Source organism: Lynx rufus, unplaced genomic scaffold (assembly GCF_022079265.1).
Source record: "Lynx rufus isolate CCGP_SWC_20201006 ecotype Redwood Valley unplaced genomic scaffold, mLynRuf1.p SCAF_32, whole genome shotgun sequence".
NCBI lineage: Eukaryota > Metazoa > Chordata > Mammalia > Carnivora > Felidae > Lynx > Lynx rufus.
This window is the reverse complement of record NW_025814848.1, coordinates 4,865,036-4,877,562: the sequence shown is the minus strand read 5'-3', so window position 1 is coordinate 4,877,562 and position 12,527 is coordinate 4,865,036. Positions and strand designations below refer to the sequence as shown.

The 12,527-nt window shown below is 53.0% G+C and overlaps 1 protein-coding gene across 2 annotated transcripts in view; it reads right to left on the bottom strand.

The window, feature by feature from the left end:
* Window positions 1-10,034: 10,034 nt before the first annotated feature.
* Window positions 10,035-12,527, bottom strand: part of SMOC2 (SPARC related modular calcium binding 2) — a 166,797-nt gene continuing 164,304 nt past the window's right edge. For both annotated transcript variants that reach the window (XM_047093162.1, XM_047093163.1), the window contains exon 13: window positions 10,035-10,052. In XM_047093162.1, coding sequence (XP_046949118.1) covers window positions 10,035-10,052 — 18 coding nt within the window. The remainder of the gene's footprint in view (window positions 10,053-12,527) is intronic.

Sequence of the window (12,527 nt, the reverse complement as noted above, 5' to 3'; positions counted from 1 at the left end):
AGGTGCCGTTTATCTTTCCAAGCGCTGTCTGTATCATGTCCCATCGAGGCCCCCCGGGGGTTGGGGGGACACTGGTCTGGGCGCAGTTTACAGACGCAGAAAGTTCAGACTCTTGGAGCAAATGGGCTCCAGAAAGGGACGGGGCTTCTCGGGAGCTGAAGGTGCCTGTGGGGTTGGTGTCGGCAGAGGCAACGTGATTCGGGGAAAACCGATCACACGGATCACGTCTTGCTCACGGAGGCTCTGAGCCTCGGTGCTGAGAGTTTCCAGTGGAGCAAGGCCGTCACGGGGGGGCCTTCAGCTGCCAGAAGGGTTCAGTCAAGTCCGCCAATGGCACCTCTGTGATACAAGGGACTTCTGCAGAAACTTCTGCTTTTTTTTTTTTTTAATTTTTTTTTCCAAGGTTTATTTATTTTTGGGACAGAGAGAGACAGAGCATGAACGGGGGAGGGGCAGAGAGCGAAGGAGACACAGATTCGGAAACAGGCTCCGGGCTCTGAGCCGTCAGCCCAGAGCCCGACGCGGGGCTCGAACTCACGGACCGCGAGATCGCGACCTGGCTGAAGTCGGACGCTTAACCGACTGCGCCACCCAGGCGCCCCCAGAAACTTCTGCTTTTAAGAAATACTTATTTGTATTTTTTAGCTACTACACATCCAAAAATCTCAGCACCCCCCCCACACAATCGAACACTTGCCATTTCCTTCACCGTCAATGTGTTTGCTAAATAGATAAGTAAACAAACAAGATGTACTCTGTCAGCCAAACCTTCAAAGGGTCTATTGTTGGAGGAAATAAAATTTTTAAAAATGTTATGGAATGAAGTTTTGTTTAAAGTCTTAATATTGAAATTTACAAAGAGAACTTCATGTCTGTTGTGGTTCAGATTTCCTCATTCTGCTGAAACCTGCTGCTAATTTGGAAATGTATATTGGTTTCTCCTTTAAATTTTCATTAAATGTTACCTAGCCCACATGTGCATCGCATGGGAACTAGGAGCTGGGCTTTAATATAAATGGCATGTCCATACACAGGCAAGTTAGAGTCAGACGCACAAGTGGAGGGGAGGGTAAGTTTCCAGGAATGCCTGAGGGGCTCCCTCCACACATTCAACCCCGCGTTGTCCGTACTCGAGCCTCTTTACTTGCCTGCCCCCTCTCCAGCATTCCCGCCTGTCCCTACTGTCCATCGGTACCGCCAAGCGCGTCACCTCCTCCTTCAGCTGTCGTCACTTGTCTATAGTGTTTACCCAAGGTCTCACCCGACCCTCCCAAGTTTACTTCTAAGTCCTCACTTCCTAATGAGCTTACTCCAAATGGTCCATATGGAGAAGTTATGGACCGAACTGTGTCCCCTCAAAATCCATAAGTGGAAGCCCCAAGTGCTTAACGCAAGTGACAGAGGACGCCAGGCGCAGAGGAGAAAGGAAACTGAGAGTCACCAGTGTCAGTGGAGGGAAGGGACCTTGCACGCACAGAGGGCATCATCCGCTAAAGGAAAAGGAAGACGCACGTCCTCTCCACTGAACCACGGGAACGGGGGGGATGGACCGGGTCCCACATATTTGTGTGATGGGGGTAGGGGGGACTCTGCCTGCGGTCCCGAGGTGACAGGGCGAGAAGCTGAAGGGGTGCAGGGTGGAGGTGGGGAGCCAGGGGAGGGGCAGGGACAGTGAGGGAGTGGCGGGGGATGTGGAGAAGGATGTGGCATCATCTTGGAGTGGATGGGAGACAGAGTCGAGACAGAGCAGCCCAGGATTTTCAAACGGTGACAGGAGTCGGCATAATTTTGTATTTTCCCTGCAGCAATGCTCCGCTGCGTGGGCGTGAAAGCAGAGGTCCGGTCACTAGGTTGACTCAGTGCTGGAGTTTTCCCCACGAAGGTCCCAGAGAACGCGGTCCAAGAGTTGAGGACTTTTGCAAGAGGGTAATTCTAAGGACAAGCCATGGACGGTCACCCGTGCAGGGCGGGAAGTTAAGGTAGCAAGTGGCTGATGACTGGAATGGATCCGGGGTGGGGGGTAGGTTCCGGGGACTGAAGGGGCATTTCCAGGAAATGTGGGCATCGGGTGCATGCGTGTAGGCGCGGCGGGAGCGCTGTCCGGATGGAGTCTCCACGGTGTCTCGGGGGGGGGGACGGGTACCGTGGGGGAGGGAGGGCTCACTGCAGAAACAACCAGGGATCTGGCGTTGGGTGGAGATCGAAACTGTGAGCCAGGCGCTAAATAGTCAAGGGAAGTGCGCGGGAGCCCAGGATGACACAGGCACCGAGCTGTGGAAGACAGTGTGGGACCAGCCAGGAGACCCTCAGGAGCGTCCCTGCAAGGAGGAAGGCCTGGGGTGCCGGAGGCTGCACGAAGTCGGGAAAACCTTGACCTTCCCGCTGAGACCTGGTTATCGGCAATCCCATGAGACAGACGTTAATGTTCTCATGTTCCAGGGGGGCCCTGAAGGCCGGACTAAAGATCCTGCCCAGGGTCACGGACTAACAGAGCATCCGGCAGGGTCACGCTTGCCCTCCCCAAATCGCCGTCGCCCTGCAGGAAAGACCGCACACATCTTCCACCACCTTCTCTCTGAAAATGGCGTCGATGGTTCATTAGCACTCCGCGAACGTGAACGGAGCCCTGGGCTGCGCACGTGCCGTGCTAGAACGGTACTAGGAGAGCACCCGGTGTCCTCAGTACCGCCCCGGGAATGCTGGCGGGGAGCCCTTGGATTGGCACTGGAAGAGGTGCCCAGAGGTCGTATGATTGGTGCCCACCTCCCGGTCAGCCCCTGTGAGTCTGTCTCAGAAGAGAAAACCTGCTTTAATTGATTGAATGCGTGCAGTTTATAATCAAATAAGAATACTTTGGGCTCGCTGCCAGAGCATATCAATCTATGGGGCTTTTCGGCACCCTAAAGGTAGCCATCTGGCACGGTTAAACGCGCCTCCTTTCCAAGTTTTATTTACATGAATGGTTTTGCTTTTAACACTCAATGTGCATTTCATCGGCAAGATGGGACACAGCCCTGTGCCCCATTCTCCGAAGAAGCAGGCTCTGCAAAACATAGGCGTGTTTAGCATTGAATCGCAAGATAAGTTCTCCCCCAGTTTTTTCAAGCATTTGAAAGACCAAAGAGCGTGAAAAATAGCGTGCGGGCTGCAAATTCATCAGATGACATTTCTGTGTCACAGTAAACGTACAAAAAATAGAAAAATCAGAAGGAAAAGTTTCTGATAACTAAGAGACATACCCGAAGAGAGTGGAAATAAACTTGAGAAGGAAATACGTGGATTTAATCACGGAGGAGGTACTGACTTGATGTGAGTGCCAAAATACAGACAATTCTTCGGGAAAGCGAAGTTTTTCTTAATTGGTGAGCAAACCGTGAGCGAATTTCATGACACGAGTGGTGTTTGCAGCAAATATGATCTACGGTTTTGGACGTATGTCCTTTAGAGACACTCTTGGCATGTGGATTCTCAGACTTCAAGGAAGAAATCACGGACGGGTGGATTCATGCCATAACTTACACGTAAGGAATTCTCAGCGGCCCCCACGGGTGTCTAGTGAATGACAGTGAGCCCCACCAACACGTTGCAAGCACTGGGGAAAACAAACACAGAAACAGCAAGTTCTGGAAATGAGAAAAGGGTGAGATTGTTCAAATTTGGCCAAAGAATAATTATAGTGACCGACACTGTGGAGAGCCGATGTGAGGCCAGAATGGCATTATCGGACGGGAGTCTGGGACAGTGTGACGGCGCGGTGTGGGCTGACCCACGAGTGGGGGCTGTGACTGCAGCAGGAAGCTCCCACGCCCCTCCCACTGGACTTCGACATCAGCTGGTCGCCTCCTGGGCAGCGTTTTCAATCCTCTGTTTTTATTTTCCTTTCTCAGGAACACGTCTTGAGACTTGTAATTAATGGCAGGCTATCATTTATTTCTTTTTTTAAAAGCTTACTTATTTTGAGAGACAGGGAGAGAGAGAGCACGTGCACACACGTGAGTGCGGGGGTGGGGGGCAGAGAGCGAGGGAGAGAGAGAATCCCAAGCAGGCTCCGTGCTGTCAGCGCAGAGCTAGATGTGGGGCTCGAACCCTGGAACCCTGGGATCGTGACCTGAGCCAAAGTCAAGAGACGGACGCTCAGCCAACTGAGCCACCCGGGTGCGCCAAGGATGCAACTCATTTCTAAATATTTCATTCAATAGACATTTTTTCCAGGCAAATATAGTTGGAAAACTCTAGAGAGCCAGGGATACAGTGGAGGACGTGATCTCACATTTATTCCCTACAGTGTTCATGGAGCAAAGGGACCGTCTTCGTCCAGCCAGACAGCAGCTTTTGAGCGCCTGTCCATGCGACTTCCCCGTGCCTCGGGGAAGGGGATGTCTGAGTGACAGGCTCTGCCTCGAGGACCTGGCGGAAGGGAAGTTCAGGAAGGGCTCCCTCACCGGGCCGCGGCGTTTCTGGTATGTGAGCGGGGGCCCCAGAAGGAACCGCCTTCCAGCGCCGGTCTGAATGTCAGAACCGGAACGTTCTGCGTCTACTTCGTTCCTCTTTCCCAGCCGGAGAAGGAGCTTCCCGCGAGGCGCAGAGGGCGCGGAGTCCGGGGTCAGAGCGTCCGGAAGCTGCCGGCTGCGGAGACCGCTTAGGTCAAGGTCGGAGGGAAGTCAGTCCGCTGTTGAGATGCCACCCTGGCTCACACCGGCCCGGCCCCAGGGACAGCGGGACTAACGGGTCAGAAAGGCCGTTTCCTTTTAAATTCTCGTTTGAGTGTAATGGACACGCAGTGGCACATTAGTTCCAGGTGTACAATACAGGGGCTCCCGAATTCTGTACATTCCTCAGCGCTCATCGCCCTACGTGTCCCCCGCGTCCCTGAGTTATTTCTTTCGACATCAGAAATAAATGGACTGCCAGACCCAATCCCAACCCCATCTTAAAACACATTGAAATTATTTTATCTCGCTTTTAGAAATATGTGTCTTTTATCGTAACAGGAGCCAGTTAATAAAATCACTAACCAAATTAGAAAGACCATTTTCGTTGATGAAAAAGTAACAGACTCGCCCTGTTTTAAGCCATAAAACTCAGTCCTTCTGTTCTAATGCTCAGAGAATCATGAATATGAACCTCGAAACTAAAGCATTCGGAGTCTCACCGCGAGGCACACTTACAAGATCTCAGAAGCAATAAAAAGGCATGTCTCTTAACTACCGTAGCCGCAGTTAATTGAAAAGGCCATGTAAGCACAGGTTGGTAGGGAATATAAAAAATTCCACTTTTTTCAGCAAAGAAACAACACATCGACTCAGCATAATTTCAACTGGAAGGTAAGGAAACAAAATATTTGTTCTGAAGGTAAAAAAATTAATAACAAGATGTATAAAACCCCGCTGCTGGGAAACACCCACAAATGGAATTAAGTTGTCCACCTGACCAGTAGTTAACCTCCAGGCTTCCAGAGAAAGCGGGCACGAAAGAAGGTATTTGCGTCACATAACGTATATAAGCCGGGACGAAAATCGTTGCGAGTGTTCCAGGAACTGGCGGAGGGCGGCTGTGGCAAACACCTGCCAGCCGCCTGCCAGGAACGCCTTCCCTCGGCCTGGCCGGCCCAGCTCCCGTTTGGTCCCTGGCGGCAAACGTGGTGATAAAATCCGAAGCCAGGGACGCAAGGGAGGGACACCGGGGGCAAGAAGCCCGCTAGATGGGCTCCGGGAAGCCGCGAGGCAGCTGACGTGCCACGCTCAGCGGCCACAGGCCTGCTGCCGGCGCCCTCCACCCCCTGCCCTCCGCCGTGTCCGCTGGCACACAGGGAGACGCTGGGGGCCTCCAGGAAAGCCTCGCTCCCAGACCCCAAGGGGTCTGGCTGCGTCGGCCAGGCCTGCCTGCGGCCTGCCTGCTCGTACGGCAGGAAAACGGCCCTTACGTCACCGCGACCTGGCTTCCTAGCCTCTGTTTCTTACCAATGAAGTCAATTCCCAACGAGAAGATTCCCACGTTTCCACCTCTAGGGAGTTTCCTTCTGTAGGAACCACCTGCCATCTGTACCCTGGTGTGTGCTATTGGGCTTTGGATCCGGGCCTCCCCCTTGGGCTTCGGATCCGGGCCTCCCCGTTGGGCTTCGGATCCGGGCCTCCCCGTTGGGCTTCGGATCCGGGCCTCCCCGTTGGGCTTCGGATCCGGGCCTCCCCCTTGGGCTTCGGATCCGGGCCTCCCCGTTGGGCTTCGGATCCGGGCCTCCCCGTTGGGCTTCGGATCCGGGCCTCCCCGTTGGGCTTCGGATCCGGGCCTCCCCCTTGGGCTTCGGATCCGGGCCTCCCTGTCCTTGATGCTTCTTTCAGGGGGACGCTCAGAACCACTTGATACAAACCAGCCTGACCCGTAAGTTTGAGTTCAAGATGCCTTCGATTGATGCCCGTTTTAGACCAAACGGGTCACACCGTCAATAACCGGGGAAGCCTTCAGCTCTGTGTGGTTGTTCGACAGCATGGTCTGAGCTCTCGCCACGTCTGACGTCGCACCCCGACACGCATCCCCTGTGCACACGTTCTGCTACGCCTCTGAACACCGAGCGTTGCCCACGGGAGATTCAGGGCACACGTGTGTGCTAGAGTGCAGACCAGGTGCTGGGCTCCCTTTCCCCAGTAGGGACCCACCCCCACACGCTGCCCTGACCTCTCGCTGGGAGCCGTGCCTTTCCCCGCCCCGCGACTCGTTCCGACCCCGAGATGGGCTCCGGCAGCAGACACGGGCCGACGGGTCACAAACTAAGGCTGGAATGGGTTCGCGCCGCCAGGCCCACCCTGTCTCATGCACAGCCTTGCGAGGACACGCCCCTGACATGGTCCCCACGCCGAGAGGATGGGGCAGACCTGCAACCCAGTGTGAGAGGCCCAGAGGCAGATCGGGCCCGGCCCAGACTAGACTGCCCTGCCCCGGCCAGCGCAAGAGTATGAAAAAGGATGCACAAGGGCTGTTTTAAGCCACGGCGTTCCGGGGCTGCTTGGTCCCAGCATTTTAGTAAAAGATGGCGAATGTCACTTTTTAAGTGAGGAAATACCAACAATGGCTAAGTAGCTAGTCAAAAATGCTTTTGATAGTTTTGGTCTATGTAGTGTTTCAGAAGAAAACCGCCATCGCCACCATCACCACTAGGCCCTGACCTTAGAGCCACGTGCATTCTCACTTTCTGGGGGAGCTCCGCGGTTTGCACGAGGTCTCCGTCCGCTTGGCGGTTCGTGATTCTATCAGTCGTTTCACTGATTCAAAAAAAGCTTTCACCTCGATAACTGAAAAAAAGTTCCAGGTGGGACACTCATGGGCATGGTTTCCGAGTTGGTCAGCACACTTCTGAAAAGTCTCGAACTCGGGAGTTTTTGACAAGGATGCAGGAGACCGTTTTCAAATTTTTTTTTTTTTCAACGTTTATTTATTTTTGGGACAGAGAGAGACAGAGCATGAACGGGGGAGGGGCAGAGAGAGAGGGAGACACAGAATCGGAAACAGGCTCCAGGCTCTGAGCCATCAGCCCAGAGCCTGACGCGGGGCTCGAACTCACGGACCGCGAGTCGTGACCTGGCTGAAGTCGGACGCTTAACTGACTGCGCCACCCAGGCGCCCCAGGAGACTGTTTTCAAACACGAGCAGGGTTGGGGAGGGAGGCAGCTGTCACTAAAAACAGCTGCCCGAGGTATGTAAAGGAAGGAGAGCTCTGTCTTAGATTTGGAGTCTCTGTGCCTGGCGATGAGAACCATCCGCTTCAGGCCATGCACACCGGCTCACTCCCTTCCGGACCCACCTCGACTCTCCTCTCGCCGCTGGCCTTTATTCGAGCTTTTCCAGCTCCCGTGACGGCCTCAGCCCCTCCTCCCTGCTCCAGAAGCCCGCCCAGGCCCCACCCCATCTACCCCAGCTTCCGGATGGCTGGCTGTGCGTCTCCTAGCTCCATTTCTGCACAATTGACTTACCACTATTAGTTTTCATTCTTTTCTGAGTAGAGAAAAAAGCGTGCAAGACGGGATCTACCAGAAGGGAGGAGAGGACTGTGGGAGAAGCATGACTGCGTCAGAAGCCCCTGCAACGGTCCCAGTGAAATACGAGGGCCTGGCCTGGGACGGAACAGGGGACTGGAGAGGAAAGGAGAGTTGTGGGACTTGACCGATCGCTTTGATCAACGTCAGATCCTTCCTTGTTCCTCCCGTGGTCTGCCCTGGCCGCGCGGCATGCGGGGTCCTCAGCGCTCAGTCAGTACTGAGTGCAAGTGACTGCCTCACACGACAGGGTCAAACCCCACATCCTTTGTGCCAGGCCCTGCGCCCTTCACACAAGCCACACCCGGAGGCGCGCACGGCCACCGGCCCCGGCTTACGGAGGAGACGGAAGCACAGAAAGTTGTAGTCACGCGTCCCGAGTCACACAGCCAGAGGGGCAGGGCCGGGGTCGCTCACTCGGGCCAAGAACCGTTGCCTCTGCCTCTTGACCGAAGGCAGCTCTGGGACTAAGCAGTGCGAAAGGGCTGTGCTTTGCTGGTAAGAAGACACCACAAGCAGAGTTCTGAAAGCATATTTTATTTGAATCTACGAAAAATGATTAAATCCAGAGTTCAGAAATATAAAAGATTATCCAATAAATTTAGGATCCTGTTTCTTAAACAACGTGACAGACACCGAAGCTGGTTTCGTGGCTCCAAAGTTTCGGTTTTTACTTTCGTACAGTTTAAATAAGTAAGAAGCCTCATAAAATATCTTCATGCACATGCACAGAGATCGTCTTACATGACGTGCGTCGGGGGGACTTGGGGCCACGAAGATTATTTTTCCAACCGAAAGCTGGAGCCGAAACAGGATCACAACCCGGCTCCCACAGCTGTCGGCCCGGCCTCCAAACGGCTCGGTCGAGCCAGCGGACGCGTGCGGTGCCGGGGCCCAGCTCTGGGTGCCCGCGGTCGCACCGCAGGCCGGCCCCGCTGCTCACAGCGTGGGCATTCAGCTCCTGACCTGCTCTCACAAGGGCCGCTCGGGTGGATCCCCTATGGGCACGTCCTTGTGCCCTTGAGGCCACAGAGAAGGACGAGGCGGGAGCAGGGGACCGGCCGAGACCAGCATCCCGGCTACGGCGGACGCCGGCTGAGCCGTCTCTATGGAGGGTGCTCCCGAGCCGTTCAGGTGACCGGTCACCTCCCAGGACGCCCAGAGCCGGCCGGGGCACGGTGGGCAGCGGCCACGTGCCAGGACAGAAGCGGGGCACTCAGCGCTGGCCGGGGCGCGGGACTAAACCCGCCTCTCTGGACGCCGGGCCTCTCCCGGCTGCCTCGGGACGGCAGGGGCGATCCCTAGTATCTTACCGCGTGGTTACTCTGAGCCCAAGGCAACGCGCAAACCGACGCTCGAGAAGGAAAAGCAGCCCCCAAAGCCAGGCTGGAAGCGGCCTTTCCTACGGGCACTGCCCAGACTCAGCGCATCGCCGCGGTGCCCGCTTGGCTCATCGGGAGGACGCCATCTCTGGAGGGCACAACAAAACAAACCAGCACAAAGTCCCAAGAAGCAAATAAACCCATGCGCTCGTTAAGGGCATGATGAGGACGGGACGGCAGAGGACTGCGGAAGCTGCCGACGCAGATTCGAAGACGCCGCAGGCACGGCGGACCTCCGAGGACGCCAGCGTGGCCCGTGGGGGGCGGCTGCCCAGGGCGGGGAGGGGTGGGGGGAGGGCAGGGGGTCGGGGCCGCGGCTCACAGCTCTACTACGTCAGCATGTGCGGGATAAAGAAAGTAAGCCTGAAGCCACTCAGAATACATCTCTACGAAGTGCAGATTTCCAAGGCCAAAAGAGGGCACATACATTGTATGTGATTAGTTTTCTGAAGCCAGCCCTTCCATTTCACAGATTAAAGCCGTCTGTTTAAATATCTCATTTCTACAAAGTGAATTTACATTTAAAGTACAAAGTGCAAATACTATGTGTTTTTGGGTTTTTTTAATTGCTTTTTGGTGAGGGAGTCTCCCACGTGTCCAGGAACCGCCTTGGATGTGTGAGCCGCTACCCTTGCTTTCTTGGCTGAAAAAAAAAAGACAGAAATGGAGACACGGTGAGGAAGTTTCCATCCCTCGTCTGTGAGGAGTAAAGCCTGCCTCCTAGGGCTGGCGTTAATCTACCTGTCGGCAACAGGGGAAAAGCAGGATTTGTTTTTTTTTTTTTAGGGGTTAGGCTCAGTTTATTTATTTACTTTTAGTTTAGTTTAGTTTAGTCTTCTTCCTAGCACTAACCGTTCTTTATTAATAACAGGTTTTGGTATTCTGTTTTATTGTGTTGCACTGCATTGTATTTTTAAATGTGTGCAACAGGAACCACTGTTGGTTCCATCACTTTGGGCATAAGGATTAACAAAGACACGATGCCAACGTTAACTTCCGACCCTCCGCTCCCTTTCAGTGATCAGGACTATCGGGAGAAACATACTGGCTGATAAAAATTAGCATTTGCTTTAAGTATTTTAAGTAGATTCAATATATTCAATGTTCTGCAGCCTCCCGTCATTTGATTATACAAGATAACTATTTTTAGTTTTTTACTTAACGTTTATTTATTTTTTGAGAAAGAGAGAGAGCGTGCACGCTTTAAGAGAGCGTGCACGCGCGAGCGGCAGAGGGGGCGGAGAGAGGGAGGAGACACAGACTCGGAAGCAGGCTCCAGGTTCCGAGCTGTCAGCACAGAGCCCGACACGGGGCTCGAACTCACGAACCGTGAGATCATGACCCGAGCCAAAGTCGGACGCTTAACCTACTGAGCCACCCGGGCGCCCCAATACTTTTAAGAATCTAATTCATGCTTCAAATTTGATAAAGGCATCACTGATTTTTGAAATTTCCTTTTCATCCTTTCCATGTACTAACTTACCTCTCGAGAAGAAATGCAACTTGAAAAGTCTGTCTCCTAAACTACTGCCATTCTGCACCCCGACTGCCAGTTAAAAGCCATTTGGAACGAAAAGGAGAAGCGAGATACAGTCTTCGAGATTTGCTTTCCCAAGTGTATCAATTCCTACCAGTGTAAATCGATCCATGCTCCTGTTTGGTTATCTAAAATAATCCACGTAAACACTTAGGAGGCTTCCAGGCTGCCTCTCCTCTCCTGATAAACACGCTAGTAGGTGGTCAGAACAAAAAGAGTGTCTCTCCCGCGTCTGAGCTAATGGGAAGTTTTGTTTTAATTAGTTGTGGGCGAAGATAAACCATCAGTATTTTCACAGTTACGGAAACGCGTCACAACTGCTGGAGCAGACGAGGCTGGCCCACGTCCACGTCGGCGTGGGGGCACTGCTCTGATCGTGTCTGAATCCTGCCGGGAAATGCAGAAGAGATCAAGAAAGACGCCTCGCTCTTGGATAACTACGGGCCCCTGAATCCTCCTAGCTCCCCTTCGTTTAACGCTTCTTGTCTGCGGTTACTCGGACGGTGAAGGATCTTGGCGCTCAGAAATATTTTATTCCTCAAAGAAAGATCTACGGCCCTCCATGATTTCATCACGTGCAAGCCACAGCTGGTTTATGCAAGGGACTTAATCCCAGAATCACGGTTTACAGTAACAGCCCTTGTAACCAGGGCATGGAAGTCAGTATAGCCATCCCGACACCATAGAAACAGCAGGAGCGGCTGTTCCGGCTTCTTTTTCTGGGAAATGGCTGAAGAGGGAGGCTCGTGTCTTGAACCGAGTTTACCGCGCGCGTGGCCATCGTCACCGCTGGGTAATGACAACACCCCGCGGGCGTTTCGGCCGGGGTGACTGCTTTCAGACCAGCCCGGCTCTAAAGTGGAGGTGACTTGTGGTAGGATTTAAAAAGTTAAAGCCGTAAACATTCGCTAAACAAAGGAAACCGTATCACACGTCTTTCCTAACAAAATGGTTTTCAATTACATCTAGGGTGTGCCTTCGACGGCTCCGCTTAAAACCCACACCAGATGAAGGGCATGACTTGGGAAATGTCCACTGACGTCCAACCGGTGATTTTATGAATGGGCCAGCGGTCCTAAGGAGGGAGGCTTTTTGTCGTGGCTTTGAGGGAGGGAGAAACGTATCCACTCACGTTTGCCCTCTGGAAAATATTCTAGACTTTGATGGGTGTGGCTTGGGATGCTGGGGAGAGTCCACACAATTACCTACTTTACCCGCACGTGTGAAGATAACAGGATTCAGAAACACAGAAACACGTGTCTAAACACACACCGGGGGAGGCTGAAAATCCCTTTTGGAGTAGAAGAGTTGTCTCATTAAGATCCCCAGATGAAAAGAAAATATTCACCTGAATGCCCAGAGGGTCTCCTGTCCCTGTCTGTGATCTCCTTAACAAATTGTTAAGATATAAGTTGCAAATCCCAGACAATTATTTTTTTTAAAAATTTCCACAAAACAATAGGACTCCAGTTTTTTCTAAAAATAACAAAATGAAATTTCAAAGAGTAAAAAAAAAAAAAATTAAGACAAATCTTTAAGTTGATGATTTAACGAGTTGATGATTCTGACGGAATTTTGCAA